The sequence below is a fragment of the Falco peregrinus genome, chromosome 4, assembly GCF_023634155.1.
Source record: "Falco peregrinus isolate bFalPer1 chromosome 4, bFalPer1.pri, whole genome shotgun sequence".
In the NCBI taxonomy this organism is placed as follows: domain Eukaryota; kingdom Metazoa; phylum Chordata; class Aves; order Falconiformes; family Falconidae; genus Falco; species Falco peregrinus.
Genome location: NC_073724.1, coordinates 7,688,648 through 7,706,690, shown reverse-complemented (window position 1 = coordinate 7,706,690; position 18,043 = coordinate 7,688,648). Strand labels below are relative to the sequence as shown.

At 36.9% G+C, this 18,043-nt stretch overlaps 1 protein-coding gene across 4 annotated transcripts in view; it reads left to right on the top strand.

The window, feature by feature from the left end:
• DCAF6 (DDB1 and CUL4 associated factor 6) overlaps positions 1-18,043 on the top strand; it is a 90,584-nt gene that overhangs the window by 57,309 nt on the left and 15,232 nt on the right. For all 4 annotated transcript variants that reach the window (XM_055801760.1, XM_055801761.1, XM_055801762.1 and 1 more), the window contains 4 exons: positions 5,361-5,466; positions 9,171-9,286; positions 10,096-10,179; positions 10,341-10,662. In XM_055801760.1, the coding sequence (XP_055657735.1) occupies positions 5,361-5,466; positions 9,171-9,286; positions 10,096-10,179; positions 10,341-10,662 (628 nt within the window). The remainder of the gene's footprint in view (positions 1-5,360; positions 5,467-9,170; positions 9,287-10,095; positions 10,180-10,340; positions 10,663-18,043) is intronic.

The following is an 18,043-nucleotide window of genomic DNA, read 5'->3' as shown; positions in this document are numbered from 1 at the left end:
CTTAAAGACTACTTTGTGTATTACTGTTGTTAATTGCATAGTTGTAATACACCCATAGTTGTAATAGACTCTTGGGAGTCTTTTCTAATTATTTTTCCCTGCGTTAAGAAATTACTTGAACTAATGTGAAGAGGTTTCATCTCATAAAAGCACTTCGTGTTTTTTAATATGCAAACCCCCCTGAAAATACATGTTTATCCAGACTTCATTGGTAGACCAGTTCTCTGATTGTTTTCAGGCAATGTTGTTCTGTTGTGATAGGAGGGATCACCTGAAGAGGTGCAGAATGTTACTTCTAGTTTGGAAAACTAGGAATTTGGAGAAGGAGGAGATGTATTAGGAAATCTGTCGTCCAAACAATAACCTGAAAGAATAATTTGCTGAGATCTAGTTGGATTTTTTTGAAGTTAAACTGCATTAGTTTCACGTCGTATTTGAACAGGAATCTCAGAAAAGTATGAGTAGCTAATGAAGGAAGCCGTATCAGTTCTTTGTATGTAGAAATGCTTTTTCTTTCTTATTCCTGTCTTTTCCTGATTTGGTAGTGAATCAGCTGTCTTCTGTTGGACCAGTCTCTTTTGTTGGCATTTATGTTTTAAGACTGTTTCTGGGTTTAAAGGTCTTTTGATACTTATTACAAACATATACATTTATAATACCATTATTCTGACAGTCCAGCAGAAGCCATGAGTCATTCCCATCTGTACTTACAGCGATATACACTGGATTTTTTTATCTTTTTGACTGTGATTGTGATAATGGAGAGCGGCTGTTAGATTTGTGTCAGTGTAAAGGCAGCGTTACGGCTGTAAGGTACTGCCTGGGTTGGTATGAAGTCAGAGAATTAGCTCTGGCTTTGAAGTGTAAATGTGTGTACGCATCCCATACCATGTTAGTGCTGCTTCCTGCATACACAGAAGCAACACTGATTATTTGTATTTCTAGGTATTTGCAAGTTAGTACGAGAGTTTAGTAATCCCTTAGGGCGATGTCCGTACCAGATTGTTCAGTGCCACGTTATAGACACTTGAGCTGGCTCAGAACAAACTGGTACGTCGGCTCTGGCAGAGTTAGTTCCTCCTAAACGCTACTGTAAGTCCTTGAAACTATTTGCATGTGTTGTGTCCCAGCTAATTAGCTTTGCCTCCCAGTCGGAGGAACTGGTTGAGTGTTGGTATGTGTGTAGAGCTTTCCACATCTATAGTGAGCTCTGCAGGTACAAGCTCAAGAATTTCAGACCTGTGCTTTACTGTAAGGCGCGAAGTGGTCTGTACTGCCTCCTTCTATAAAGTGCAGTGCTATATTGAATTAGTATAGGAATCATCTGGACAAAGAAATTGTATGCCTTGGGCTATAGGTTAGGCTGGTCCAAAGAATTACTTCATTTTTGGTCTTCCCTTAGATGCCATTGATACCAGCCAGTATAAGGCACAGCATAATGTTGTTCAGCCAGTCAGTATTCCTCACTAGATAAAGGAATCTTCACTCTTCCTTCCGAGTTCAGCTGGGTTTTTTTTGATAAATTTTCATACGTTAAGCCTTCCCGTGAAATTCCTGTTTTCCAAAATACACCGCTTACTTTCTCCTCTTTGGATCAATTTTTCTCCCTTTGGAAGTAATGCTTTGGTTTTCACCCAGAATATAACCCTGTCTTCAGGATGTACAAAGCTGATTTTCTTGTGAGGAGATCGTGATTAGTGCTGGATAGGAATAATTTTGGAAGTTTTTCATGAAAGGTCATCTGTCCTGTTCTCAGGGGGGTTACCAATAGACTAGCAAATAGGGCAGCGTTGGAGATGTGGGAATCCAGCCTGAAGTTCCTTACGATGTTAAGTTTAACGAGGCAATGCAACCTGCCTTTATGCGCTTACCACTTCATAGCTAAGAGCCCCGATCTTTGAAGTTACACTTGCACAGGCTCATTTTCTAAGGGAAAAAGTGTGTATGAGGGGTATTGCTCTCATTTGTGGTTTTTTTTTTTGTTTTTTAAATAAGGGTAGGAATGAAATTTTGTCTCCAGTTTTAAGGGTGGTAGTTTAAAAGTACCTTCTTCCTGCAGGCACCTGCAGAATGGACCATTTCCTGGGAGTGTTTGCTCTAGGACAGGGTTGCTTATGAAATATAAGACTGTAAGTTGTGGATAGTATCTTGAAAGTATAATATGTTTGGCTGTAGAATCCAATAAAGGGGCAACCAGAGATGGGAAACACTTATTTACAAAAGGATTTCCTCTCCTCTGTTACGCTTTTCTCTTACTTCCCAGATTCTAAACCAAGGGATTAGTGGTTTGGGTGTTATTTTTTAATTTTGAGGAATTTCTAATAGAGTTTAGTAAGGTGTTGACAAACTACAACTGTCTCGAGGAGAATTACTACCCTACTAGAGCTTGCAATCAGATTAATGGTTTGCAATAGCTCTCCCCTAAATCACAGAAGCTATACTACTTTACTGCTTCTTCCTTTTTTTTTTTTTTTTTTTTTTTTTTTAAATCAATGTGAAGTAGATCTGGCCTGATGGGATGAACCCAGTTTTAGTGGAAGAGAACAGTGCCTCATTCTGATCTTGTTTGGCCTTTGCCAATCACATTGTTCTTCTTGAAAGGAGTTCATGACTTTTGGATTTTATGTGGCTTCTCTAAAAGAATGTTCAGTTATGTACCAGGGCAAAACTTACTAGCTTTCTTCACAGAGGCTTTCATTAGTGTAAGTTTAATATAAAACAGTGAACTACACAATTCTGTGCAGTTCATTATCAGATTCTTGTTTCCTCTGTCTTTTTTAAAAAGTTTCTTGTTCTTATTAGTGTCGATTTCATGCCCTAAAGCTAGTTTAAAGAAACTGCCCCAATCCAAATTGTAGCTCATGGTATTGTAGATTTAAGAAAGAGCTATTCTACAACATGGTTTAACAGATGCCTGTCTCCAGAAATTTGTAAAACTAATTTCTCAGTTAGTTAGTTCCCTCTTTGGATAAGCCTACAGCAATTCTTCCAGCTTCCTGAGCGTGAATAAATACGAACGTCGCTTCCGAAGTAGGCATAGTCCGAGAGAACAGTCTCTGCATCTTAGTTAAATTCTTTGTTGTTGAGATTTTCAGACAGGAAAGCACTGTTATGCTAATATGATCTGAGCTTTATAACACAAGCCTAATATTCAGTTAGGTTTGTTACCGGATAGCAATGTTTGGTTACTTTGGTCAGTAACATTAACTAGTTTTGTGCTGAAGCAAATGTTGCATAGCAGCATCAAGTTAGATGTACAGTCGTCGTCTAGTGGCCCTCTTGGACTATTCAAGGCAGTAAGTTGTTTTTCTTTACCGATCTGAGTTCCCAGTTCAAAGATACGTCTTGTCTGTAGATTTAAGAAAGAGCTATTATACAACGTGGTTTAACAGATACCCGTCTCCAGAAATTTGTAAAACTTAATTCCTTTACAAGGAAGGTAAAGAATTCTCCAGCTACATCATTTTTTTTACTTTTTCAATGTCCAGCTCCTGATGACTTGTGCAGCATGTTGGAATGATCAGTATTTGTGCTTGCTCAGGAAGGGTTCCGCAAAGTTTGAACAGACTTTTATACTAAGAGATGCTTGCCAATAGATTGCTAATAATCGACAAGTACCTGTTAGTTAACAAAGAACATGCAATTTTTCAAAATATCTATGTATACCACTATAAGATATTTTCTTACATTTGTCTCTTCTCTTAGTTTATTTCAGGAACTAGAAACCTCGCTTTTAATGAGTTTTATGCTTGCTCCACTCTAACAAGAGTGTAACTGGAACCTTTATTTTAGAGAGGCTATGAGGTTTTTTTTGCATAGAATAAAGCCCGTGCCTTATGTAGGATTAGGATCATGGTTGTAATTGGTTAATTCTTTCATGTAAAAATATTTTAATTTTTCATACAGAGTTTTTGGGGTTTTGTTGTGTGGTTGTTTTTTTGGGTTTTTTTTTTTTTTTTTAATTTCTCTTCAGAATATGTAGAAATACATATTGAAAGTTCTTCGATGCAGCTGATCACTGCTCTGATCCTGTGAGCGGGCTTCTGCCAATCAGCAGTTTAAAAATATGAGCACTGATTGTTAGGTTAAATTCTTACATGCTGTTTCATAGTTCCTGTAGCTTAATTGTATCTTGTGGCAGTATTGTAGCCATTAGGGTTTTAATAATAACCTTTTTAGTGGGGGAGTTTTTAGGCATGTGCTTGAATCCAACATTAGGTTTTAATTGATGTTTCTGCAAAGATGATCTGAAGCTTTGATTTTATTGTGTCAGGCTGCTGCCAATACTACAAGTATACTTACAGTCAAATTTCTGTACTCTGTAAACCAAAGAAAATAGGGCATGATTTTGTCCAAATAGTCCTGAGATAAAAAGCTCATAATTCACAAAAAGCAAGACTACGTAGGCTACTTGGCCGGCATTTGAGCGGTGCCTAATACTAACGGCACCTCTGTTACAGGGCTTAATCTGATGGTACTTTCCATTAACTTTTTAGTATTGCCCAAAGCCAACTTCATCATTAATGGTAATTGTGCCACGCATATGGAGAATTGTGACGGTTAATTTTACTCAAGGGTGGTGGCTGGATGGATGTCATTGAGCAGCTCTGTTTCGAAGGAGCCCACTGTACATCCTTAAAACTATATATGCAGCAGATGTTTGGCAGACTTGGCAGTGGTTTTCAATTCGATTCACTTCTGTTGCTTTTGGACATTATCAATAGTTTGCTTTGAAAGTACTCCCCTTCTGCTTACAGTTACTATAATGTGAGAGTTTTTTTAAAGCCAAAGGTCTCAGAACATGAATTTACAGTGTTTTATGACAGCTGGCTGACAATTTAAAGCAGGTCTAAGGATATTGGTAGTTGACTGGCTTCTAAGTAGAAAAAAAAAAGGTAAAGGAGATGGTGAATTTTCTAGACCAGTGTGTCTAGATCTCATCATCTTTTTCATGTGTATTTACTGAGGCTAAAAAGACTGAACACCACTTCCAAAAAAAATTTATATTCTTATTATTAATATACTTGATAGAAAAGGGATCTGCTTATAAAGGGTATTATTGTGTGTACACATAGCTATCTGCAGTTTTATTTACCAGCATGTTGAAGGCCAGCATCATGTTTGTTTGCTCTTATAAATACAAATAATTTTAGGCCATTTTTAAAGCATTGCAAATTTGGTGTGTTTACTTTGAAACTTTTTAATTTTTTGCTTGGGCTGTAAGAGCTCTTAAGTAGACATTGTACATGTTACTACCACATTTGGCCTTTGTTAGGATAATGAAATGAATCTTCAAAATTATAACAGCTTTATGTATATTACTGATGCCTATCCAAACTTTATCAACCCCGTATTTACAGAGAGTGATAAGCCGCGGACAGGAACAGGTGAACCAGTTTTAAGTTTGCACTACAGTACAGAAGGAACAACTACAAGCACAATAAAACTGGACTTCACTGATGAGTGGTAAGAAGTTAATTTTGTTTTTGACTGATTATTGATCAACACATATCACTAACGCTCATCTAGTCATAGATACAGGTGAGTTATTTTTCTGTATGGTACACATGTATTTTTAGGTGTAACAGACAATTTGCAGTGGCTGTAGTCCTCAATGCATTCAGAACGTAAAGGACAGTCACACTTGTAACACCAAATTTATGCAAGAGGTTTCTCAGTTATATTTACCATGAATCTTTTGGAAACATGCTATCTTCATCAAATGCTAGCATAACATTAGTGTCAACTAGCTTACTAAATCAGGGTAGTACAGTGATGGGAAGGGTGGTCCAGGGGCTAGTGCTTAAGTTTTAATTCTCTGCTCTACCAGACTTTTCATACGGTATTCTGCAAATTAGTCTAAATTAGTCTTTCTGTGGCACAGTTCTTGAGTTGTGAAACAGTAAAATTAGTATTTCTGTGTTTCTGAGGAGTCTAGATGAGTGCATATGGTTAAGAACTTTGTGGACTGCTGAGACACCGCAGTGAGGGCATCCTTTTCAGATAATAAACGCATACTGTCTAACTGGTCTGACTTACTTGGTTTTGTATCAAAGTCTATTACTAGAGCATCTCAGGATCTCCCAAAACAACCACAATCCTTATTTTATCTTTTCTTACTTCTAATTCTTTGCTTATGTTTTCAAAATTATTATAGAAAACAGTAAGTAGAAATGGTTGCTGGCATTTGTTACGGGGCGGGGGGGGGAAAACCCAAACACCGCATCTAGCTACACTGAAGCGCTGTGTCTTGAGACATAAAACATACACCTTAGCCATAGCATTTGGAAACTTTAAACAGTGATCTGTGTGTTTTCACAAGAATGAAGTCTTTGCCCATGTGAATCTGAAATACTGTGGCAGTTATGTTCAGCCAATCTGTCAGGCTGTATTTCTATTTAGAGTCCAAATCCAGCAAGCTTTGAAAGAATTAGTTTTGCTGTAATGCTTTTAACTAATACTGTGTTTAGTTTTGTAGTCATCTTTGTTTAATGCTTTAGGATAGGCAAATTTCACAAGAGGATCAGAGATTAGCAAATGTTTTGTCCATTTATTCTAGTGGCTTTTTAATATATAACAAGAAAACATTACTAACACTCTTATCACAGAAAGCAAATTTTATTAAACATTAACACTTTGTTTCTGTGTTTATTTTAAAACAAAATTTGAAAAATGCATTTCACACTCCAAACAGTTAATGATACAAGTGATTCTGAAGGTGGAAAATTTGAGTGAACTACCTCAAAAACAATATTAAAAAGTGTCGAGTATACAGGGATATTACTAATTACAGAAATTACAATTGGGGAAGTAAAGAGTAAATGAAAACTACTAAAACTTAGCTTCACTTATATCTCTATTCTAACAGGAAGTATTTTAATGAATCTCTTGAGCCAACGGTTAGCAGCATGTGAATGACGAACATCAAATATAATACCAATAGAGAAGGAAGGACTGAACATCATGATCTCTTGAGACTAATGGCAGCAATAGTCAGGGTGTTAGGACAGTTGTGATAGAAAAGCATATTAAGACAAACAGTACATGGGACATAAAACACAGTTATGGGAACTAAAATGTGCATGATTAGTACCTTTTATTTGATGGAGTAATGGGTTCTAGAAACGTACATGGTGTAATAGAAAGAAACTGAATTTCCAGGAAGTATTTGATACTTTCTCACATGTTGACCTTCTGTCCTAAGGTGGAACAGGTAGATAATAAAGAAACGGAACACAGTGTTAAACTAACTTAATGGAGCTTCGTAGTGGGTAGCGCAGGATGGGCAGTGAGAGGAAGAAGTATTTCCTAGCGGGACAGTTGCAAGGCATTGTCTGTTCAGAGGCTAACTAAAACATTGTGCCCAAGAATGGATTAATAAAGTAAGATGCAATTCCACGTAACCAAATGATGCAGTTGAGGACAAATAACAGAAACCTAATCTGCAAGTTGGGAGTGTTGTGAAAAAGATGATGTGGACCTACCAGTCACTTCATTCTCAATATTACACAGCTACTAGATGGGCAAGTGTGATCCTAGATGTCACCATCTGGGAGACTTCAGCCAAGGATGAGAATTCCTGGTGCTGTTGCCTAACTCTACCTTGTGACTTAATGCTGTGTGAAATCTCCATCGTGCTTTTGAGAAAACTGATTTGAGTTGGCAGAGGTTCAACAAAGGGTTATGAGGTGAACTGGGTAAATAGAAAACCTGCTATGGAAGCAGATAGTAGGGCTTAATGTAGCGAAAGCACAGGGTGTTATTTTATTCTCTTAGAAACATCTTCTTCATGTAGCTGCTGGTGTGAAAAATAACACCGAAGTAAAAATGAAAGCAGTGTATATACATGAATGTAAATTAGGATTGAGTGTTTAGCTAGAAAGTCAATCCCTAAAAGTAAAAAAAAAAAAATTCTAGTGTTTAGACTGTGATTAAGTTCATAAAAGTGACTTTCAATTGAGATTAGATCAGTTGAGGTGTGAAATAGCAAAAATCCTTGAGTTGGTGTCTAGCAGTACACTTCTTGTCTGTCCTTTCAGAAACAATGCTGAAAATTCCTGATTTAGAAGAAATACTGTAAGGGCTAGCAAGAATTGTCTATGTATCCAAATACAGTACAGTAATGAAACAGACTATTGCTCATCAAGATGAGTAAAAGCTGTCATTCTTAGGATAAAAATAAAAGTACTCAAGTCTAGACTAGATTCTCAAGAATCTAGACTAAGCACAATTTGTGCTGCTTCTAGCAATGTAGCGTATAAAATAGTTTCGTAATGATATACGCATGTAAGAAGATACTTATTGCAGTCTAAATTCTTGAGAATCATGCTTATAATTCTCGTAACTGATCTTTTTTTCCAACTTTGTCCAGCGATTTGCTGAAGTTTGAGGCCACAAGACAGGTGTGGGCCAGGAGGGATTGGGAGAGCTCAGGAACAAGGCTTTGCATTTCCTAAAATAAGGTCTTTTTCTAGACAGCCTAGAAACTTTAGTTTTGGTAGCATTCAGAACAGCAGTGCTACATATTTCCTGAGGAATAATTTTCCTTACTGTAAACAGAAATTGGTGTTCCACAATAATCTAAACACGGATGTGGAGTAAATCTCAAGTACCAGCTTATAGTAATAAGTAAGTCTTGAGAAATAACAAAACTGGGAGGACTGAAAGCCAACATCAGAAGTCTGCCTCAAAAGGTACAGGAATGATAGTTAATGGTGAAGAACCTGGAAAACTTTATTTGAACCTATTTTTAATTGGATGGGATAAGATTATGTATTAATGCTCAGCTGACAGCTTGCCTTTAAGAGATCTTTGATCATTTATATACGTAAAAAAAATGTATAAATAGTGAAAGAGAGCAAATCCTTTTGAGTTCTCACATTATTTTGAAAAGCAATGAAGAAATCCCGTATAAGTTTAAAAAAAACAAAGGCAGGAAGGAGAAAGCAGAGTTCTGTGATGCAGGTGAATAGTGTAGGGTGAGTAGCGATGGACATAATAAAACAATTTTGAAATTGCTGTGAAGCTTGTTAGTTGTAGCTGCTGCCAGGACCAATTGAATTGTGAGATCGGAGCGCGAAAGATGATGATGGTCAAGCTGTGCAATTGCAATTATATTATCTGTTTATATTATTTCTAGTAATGTTTTTTTTAACGTGTTACATTGCCAGGAGCAGCACAAATTCAAGCTCTAGAGGGAGTGGAAGTCATTGCAAAACTGAAGGCCAAGAAGACTCTGTAAAAACAAAAACCTCAGAAGGGTCAGGGCCTGAAGATGAAGAAACAAGTAAGATACAGCATTATTTCTGTAATGCTAAGGTAAAAATTCTGCTGTCGTGTGTTCATGACTCCCATTGAACATGATGGGAGTCTCATACACATGCATGTGAAGACAGAATACAGCCATAATAAAATACGACTTTCTGAGAAAAGAAAAAGATACCAACCTGAGATAGTTGCAAATAAATATAAACAAAATGAACTTACTCTGTCTTCAGTTCTAAAACCCTTATTCTTTTTTCTTAACAACATATCTGCCCCAATTTGTATAAAAAAATAGAACAACTGCACTTTGCAGTCATAAATGAGTGCTGGGTATTTTGTTACATTTCTTTCAAGCTTTCACTGTATTTTGTTACATGTGGTTCTCTTGCTCAATTCATTGCCAAAAGGGCAGTCATGTCAAATGACCGGTTCCAGAGAAATGTTTGTTGTTTTTTTTAAAAATCCCTTTTAATAGAGCGGTAACTTAATTTCCATCTTCAGAAAAATAGCTTTCAGTAAGTGATCATCTGTTTCAAGAGTATTAATGCTATTTTTGCAGCTCAAGTTGTCATAGCATAGGATATTAAGTATATTAAGGAACAAGAAATACTTTTTTCTTTGTTAGTGTATTGACCTGGGCAACTAGATAGGTTTATATATACTGACTTTTATGTGATTAGTATCTTGAGATTTCAGTAAAATGACATGCGGGCTTCAGAGGGGATTGCTTTGGTTTGATCTAGGAGTGCTAGTATCATTTAGATTTGCTTACATTTATAGATGTGCATCTAAATGAAATCATGTGATTTACTATTAAGTTGTTTAATTCAGGAGTTTCTGGTGAATCTCCCAAGGAAGATGCAAGTGCTGAGGAACTAAAAACTGCAGATGAAACTGTAGAGACGACAGAAGCAAGTATGTATCTGTACGCTATTTGCAGAGGTAGAGAATGAAAACCTAAATTTCTAATGTAAACTCGGCATGCGTAATTTAACTTCTGTGACCATTTATAATGTCTTGTAAAATAGGCTACAATCGTTAATGCTGTGACTTATTTTCCCCAATACTTCTGTTAGCTATATCAGATAAACCTGGTCCTGAGCATTCTGGAATCCAGCCAGAAGAAAACGGGCCCAATGTTGACGCTGGCTCTGGAAATGCAGAGGAAGAAGCCCCGTGTGAAAGGAGTGCGAATCAAGAAACGACAAGTCAGAGTACTGAATCCACTGCCACCTCGCTTGCTGCAAATGATGAACCTCAGCCACACCCCGAATCCTCAGGGCTTGCAACTCCAGACGAGTCCTCCACCAGGACCTCAGCTCTCCAAGAAACTGATGACAGTGATGATGATCCTGTTCTGATCCCAGGGGCAAGGTATCGAGGAGGACCAGGACACAGGTTAGGGGAATACTTCTCTTTGCTATTGTTTGGCAAAATGCATTTCTTGGAATGGAAGATGTAGAAACCCATACTTTGTATCCTTAATCAAAGTAAGCTGTTCTTTGAAAACTACCCAAGAGCTTAATGGCTGAGTCTAATTTGCCAATGTGTAAGATACGTGTAGCTGTATTTTCCCTCCTAGCCAGGCAGGCTCCTACGGATCTAATACCTGCTTATTTCTTGCCTGCTGACTACTCCAGTGCTGAATATTTGCAATTCATTTTTATTGTTCTCCCTGTAGTTGTTAAGTATAGAAAGTTCATAAATTTGTGTACAGGGACCTATGTTTTCTTTCCACTGTACTTTAGGTGTTCTTACTTGGGCAAAGCAAGAGCTTTTAACTGTTGTTGAGCAATGCTGCGTTTGTCTGTAGTACATACATTAAAACTGATGTGTTCAATTTTTCATTCTTCTTTTTCTCTGAAGGAGAAAAACTGTTATCCTTTTCCTTTTGTTGGTTATTGAATATCAGTATGTACAGCAGCAAAAAAAAGGATTTTTTTTTTTTTTACTAGATTACTGGTTGTCATCAGTAATAAAAGATGCACTTAGTAAGCTTTGTAAGTTTTTTTCTTATAAAATACCAACAGCTGTACATACTTCTTTGATCATTCAGTAAATTTAGCCCCCAATTTGGTATTGCTGGGTTTTAATACCTTTGATCATCAATTTAAATTCTTGGACTTTTTAAATGGCTGTAATAATTTTTTAAGCAACATCTCTATTGTTAGACTTAAATTTTTTAAATCTTTTTTTTCCCCTGCTTGCTTTAGATGTTGTATAACCTAGTGTCAGGTGCCTTTGCTTTACTCCTATCCTGTTCAAAGGCAGCATTATCTTGCTATTAATTTATTAGGCTAGCAAGGAAATACTTTACAGGAAACATTTACAATTTATATTCATTAGGAAATCAGAATGAATTTGATAGTTGTGTATAGAAAAGGTTTTGAATAATTTTCAGCTAAAAAACCCCAAAAGGCATAAGCCACCGCGTTGTCAGTAGTGACTCAGGGAACAGTCAGTGGTTTTTTTATTACATAGCACAAGTAATTCTGCTCACTAAATGAAAGTGTTTATGAAAAAGCCAATATATACAGATTTTGTCTTAATCCATTAACTTTCCATGCAGTACTAAGTTATTGCAGATAAATATCTAATGGCAGAAATAGTTTCTGCTGCAAGCCAACGTTCATTATGATCTAGTGATTGAAGAGCAAGCTGGGAAAAGCCCTGCAATTTTAATCCCATTTCTGTTTTCAAGCAGGATTCTTAGCTTCTCTTCATGTATCTTATGTTGCCTGTATAATGTAATTGTTTTTGTAGTAATGTAGTAAGAATGACACATCCAGGTGTCATATAGCTGTTACAATTTCCCACTACTGGGGTCATCTTAAATGAAGTTACACTTCATCTGGCATGCATTTTTTCCTCCTTTGTGTGCAGCAAGGTTTCTTCCTTGTAGCAGTTAAAATTTAATCATCTAAAAAAGATCATTCAACTAAATTAATGATATAATTAGAATTCTTTAGGCAGCCCCCTGTTCCCTTTCTCTTCCTCCCCAAATAAAATTGGAGAAAAGTTGCTGTATAGCCAATGCTGGTTTAGGATTGCCTCCAGACTTCCATTACTCAGGTTTAATGCCTGACCAATTAATTTTCTTTGCTTTTGTGTGTGTGCAAGCAAGCAGTAGTTTTCTAGTTTCATTTTTGAGCTGTCAGATACACATTTGTATTATGTTCCTTCCTATTCTTCTGGTTCCAGGATAAGTACCCTCTGAGATACTGAAGAAAAGTAAGACATCCTTGTGTGCTCAAAGGAATTTGGATTTCCAGAGAGAAAGCAGGCACTGGCAGCCTTAAAGCCTAGCTATAAGCCGTCTTAATATTTATATCTCCTATGAAATAGAATGAAAGGAACTGGAAGTCCTTTCTACTACTACTGTGACTAGTTGCTATAGCATATAATCCCTTTCATAAACTGATCAAATCTATATAAAATCCCCCTGGCCCCTTAACTAGTGGGAAGCTACCTCAAAACATTGCTGCTACAATGGGTACAAATTGACTTAAATTAGTCATTTTGTTCTGTGCTAACATACTGTTTTGACTGAAACAATTTTTTCATACCCGGTGCTTACAATTTTGAATGATGTTCATCCTGACCATTTTCAGCTTTTGTCTCACTGGACTGAGCGTCAAGTTTTTCCTCACGCTTAGCAGTAAAAATATGTGGGTTTCCTGCCATCGTGCTGGTTCTTAGCTCTTCTCCTCTACGTTCCACTTCTTTCCTGACTATGGTAGACCAGAATGACGCACGCTGTGCTGTTTGAATTTTGCTAGGGTTAATGGTACGAGCGTTACTCTTGGTCTATGAAGATTCTCTGAGACACAAGTGAGCTGTAGCTATATCCTCCTCCTCCTCTCTTGCTTACGGCTGTCTCATAGTGGTGGCTTGTGGTCAGACACAAGATCAGTTAGTATACTGAAGTCTTCCCTACTGTGTAATTTCTAATTAATATGTTCTTATCTTTCACCAGAAGGAAGCTCAGAAGTGTATGACTGTCAATTTTAAACTACTGAATTTCTACTCACCAATTTTTCTCAAGGTCCTACAGTCCCCTCTGTATTCATAAAGTTACCCAACCTCATGTCCTCAATGCACTGCATGAATACATTCCTACATTTTGCTCAAAGACTATTAGCAATACATTAAACAAAACTGCCTGCAAGACTGGTGCTTAGCTCCACCAGTATGCTTCCTATAGACTGACTTTTCCTCTTTTCTCACTTAGAAAATGGTGTTACCTAACAATTCCTTTACTAAATCTCATTTTCTCTAGTTTAGCTAATAATTTAGTTTCCAGTGTGCCATCCTATAAGATAATTAATGGCATTAATATAAAAGCAATAGATTTTTCTCTCCCTAGAATATCTAGGGGGTGGTTGCTTTGGGGCTTGTTTTCTTTTGTGGAGAAATTTATAAAGCTAGCCTGAAATATACAGTGGCAAAAAAACCAACAACAAACAGTAGTTCTAATTTTTCTTTAGGACAAAAAAATAAAAAAAGAGACTGTAGCCTTCTGAAACAGAATACTAAAAGCTGTTTGACTAATAAGCCTTTTCCAGTATATAGCATTACCAGTTTTATCTACAACCAGTTGTGGTTTTTATATAGCTAATAACTAGCTATTGTTTATATTGAGGAGAAACTCCACAGCTGGGGAAATGAAGATCAAGAAAACTATCTTGGAGTTATTTTCCCACTGTAAAGTACAACTGTCTCCACTAAGAAAGCAAGGATAGACTTCTGATTCTGTACTCTGAAATCATAAAGTTCCTCTGAAGGAAAAGAAGTGGCAGATATACCCTTTTGATAGCCCTGTCGAGAGTTGCAGTGAAATAGAGAACCTGCTGCTGCATCAGCTCTGCTAGTCTCACCTCAGTTTTAGTAAGGTGGATGCAGATTCCAGATTTATGACTAGAATGTTGTCCATTTTGCAAATGTAATGTTTACAGAGCTTCCACTATTTGAATTTTGTTTGGGTACAAACCCAGCTTCCAGTTTTCAAACCAAGGATTGGGTCTTTTTCTCTGTTTTACATCATCTGAGAATAGATACAGGGGACAAAAACTCCTTTTGTGGGTGCTTAAAAAGGTCAAAAACATGGGTTTCTCACAACTAACCTGAAATCGAACTGTCAGCAAAGACTATGCAACAGAGACACGGAAACACGAAGTTTGCATCTGCTTTAATATATTGAAAAGGACTTAGAATAGTAGCAGTGAGATGTGTAGAAATACAACAGTCCTTTGGTTGGTAAATTGGGCAAATCAGCTGAATGTTGGCTAGGAATCAGCTAGGAACAGTTTTGACACAGAAGGACATTTCTTTGAAAGAAATAATTGAGAAGATGACACCTGACTTTTCTGTAGCCACTGAGCATCACTACAGGAATGGTAAAGATCTAAAAGAAGCTCTTTATTTTTTAAAGTGTCATTGGGCTAGTCAATACATGCTCTTTTTAACAAAATATATAAGGAACTTCACAGAGTATTTCTAAATCTAAAAAAATGAACCCTGTTTTGTACAGCAGAACAGTTTAGCTAGATACGCAACAGAGAAAACTTGCTGTGGATTCCTTAAAATGCCCAGAAGGTTGAGATTTCTCTTCTTACAAATGTGAGGAGATACTTGTATGCAGGTTTTTAAGTCTTGATGTAGGCACGTAGCATATCAGCTTTAAAAATTACTAAGTCCAGCAAATTTAGTTGGAACAGAGCTAGATAACATGGCTTGCCTTAGCGTCGTACTTTATGGGGGTGGGCAGGGGGGAATCTATGCAGAGTATATGTTCTTCATGCACAGAGGGTGCAGTTTTTAATGGATCGATCTTATTTTTCACAAATTAGTCAAAACAACTCTCCGAGGACTGCTTTCCTACTTAAATAATGGAATTAATTTTGTTTGGACTTTGACAGAAGCCGATCTGTGAGCAGAGGCTAAGCCTGGAAAACGTTAAAGTACTAGGTTAAAATTTAAAAAAAAATATGAATGTAAAATGGAATTGATTATGCAGCTACTTCCACTTCTGTTACAATCTGTGAAGACTTACTGCTTTTTATAAGATCAACTTTGTGTACTGTTATGTAAACTGAATACTATTTTTGTTGAAATCAGTCTCATATACTAACACACTGAGGAGGAGGAGTCTTCTCAGTTGCAATACGTAGAGCACATTTTGTAATAGATGCTAACGTTTTAAAAACATGATACCCAGCATTTTTGAATGACTTCAGTTGTTGTTCCCTTTACTAGATATAATATCAGAGGAACAGCGATAGGTGATAGAATAATGAGGTAATTAATTATTTTCTTCCTCCCCTCCTCCTTTTTATTGCCATATAATGGATTTATCAGGTTCTTGTTTTTCTTGTCTAACTGGCATTTTAATATACTTTAAATGCTATGAATTACAGAGTATATTGCTTGAGTTATATTTAGCTGCATGTATTGCATGGGAGTTGAAAAGAAGTGGCAGCGTATATGTTTAACAAGCTATTAACCTTTTTATTGCGTGCCATAGAAATTAATAGAATTTGAAAAGTGTGTAGTTTGTGTAAAGCAAGTAACGTGTTTTTTTTTTTAACTCAGCTGCTGAGGAACGTGTTATAGTTGCATGTGCCACTGCTGACTTGCTTTGTCTGGTAGTAGAGAACATCCAGTTCTGGACAAAAATATAAGAATACACGTATCAAAGACTATATTTTTTGTCTGAACAAGATTATGGATCTGAGCATAATTACTAAAGCTTTGTTTTATAATATTATATCTTCTATATATATAAAATATCTTTTCCAATATTTCTTTCAATAATGTTAACTAAAGGAGTTACTTGATCTCGTTCATATTCCTCCTTGAAATACTCGAGTGAATTGTAAGAACGTATAAGGCGGTTTGGGCAATTGTGTTTGGCCACATGCCATGAGAGGGAGAAACGATCTGCTGTGATTTAATGCCAAAGGCTGTATAGAGGGGAAGTGGCACAAAATAATTCTAATGGTGAAAATTAACATCTTGGCTTTGTGTGGCTGGGAAGGAAAAGACTCAGGATGTGGTTTCACAGAAGTTTTAGCCTGAGTCCGATCTTTTAAATGCCTACAGGAAAATAGTGCAGATGTGTATTTCTTTGTCTTATTTTCCAATCTTAGCTGCAATTGGAATATTAATTTAACTCTGCAACTTTCTTAAAGGTTCAAGAATCTGTGTATTTTTTGTACTTTACGTTTCACAATAGGCGTTCTTTCTTTATTAAACATGCTTACCATGGAGTTCTTTAGCTCTTCAGCACAGCCCATGGGCATATTTGTTTCATATTGCTATAAATTAAATAGAAAAATGAATGATGCGTTCAGCATAGACTTTTTTATCAGTATATTTTTCTCTGATTTTCATTGTATTCTGCAGCATATCAGGTGAAAATTTAAAAATGTAGCGGAGAATAGTTGAAACACTGTGTTGGAAATTACTTGGGAGTACATTAGAGTAAACATTTCTTTTTATATGATCAGCAGTGAAATAACTTGGGCTTTAGGGTAGAGTCACTGTGTTGCTAACATGATGGTTTTGCCCTTGTTTTACAACTCTCTTAATGCTTGAAATTTGACAGCAGTAGTAAATCTCTTCTGCGGGTTCAGAGGCTTCTAAGAGGAACATGGTTGTTTGGTAATTAAAATCAGAAATGTAATTAAATCCTCATATTTAGGAAAGAGATCTATTTTAATATGGTGGTTGTGGGTTAACCCTAGCAGGCAGCTCAGCCCAACAGAGCTACTCACTCACTGTCCCCCGGTGGGATGGAGGAGAAGATCAGAAGAGTAAAAATAGTGAGAGAACTCACGGGTTGAGGTGAAGACCAGTTCAATGTCTTATTGATTGTTCCTGAGCTGGATTTGACTTCGGTGGCGATAGCCAGCTTGTTAAGACGCATGGTTGGAATTCTTGGGCCAGGAGCATGGTAGCTGGGAGGTGGATTCCTCTACGCGGTCAGTGAAGAACTGACCATAAGGCATCAGAGGAATAGGTTCTAAATTAATGGTTGTAAGCCTTAGGTTCCCTGCAGTTGTTTTGGATAGGGAAAATAGTTCAAATAAGAAAATGGCAACGACAAGGGGGGGGGGGGAAGTAGTAACTTGAAATTGCAGAAGAGAAGGAAGCAGGTTGCTGGTACTTAGCAAAAAGAGACAACGCCTATCTGTGTGTAAGTAAATTGGGGAACTTAAGAGGTGACAAAACTCCTTAATACGGCCGGAATCAATACTGAGCTTGAGACTCAGTGCAGAGCTGAGACAAGAGGGATGGGAAAAGGAAGGCAAGCACCCGCGAGCTTTCCAGCCCCTGCTGCAGCCCAGCTCAGGAGGTGGCTGGTGGGTGGTGACAGTGTTTGATCTAGGGTAACCGATTAATTTTATGGCAGCCACTACATCTGGACCTCTAGTGGAACAAGGTTTGTAGCGGAATTCCTGTATATTGTTTACAGTTGATTCGGGTAATTGTTCAGTTTTCCCTCTTTTGAAAAACATACAATTAATTTTGACTGTCTCTCTTCTAACTAATAGATGAGCATAGTTGTTTTGAAACATGCAGGGCTAGTTAGCCAGAAATTGTTGAGTAACACAGATTGTGAACTGATGTCTGCAGCTTTCTCTCTCACACGCACACACAAAAAGAATATTTTAAAGAGCAATATGTGACAGACTGTGCTTTAAGAAACAAACTAGTTAATCATGAAAATTGCACAGACTTTAATTTTAAAAAATCCTTATTATATTTCAGAATTTCT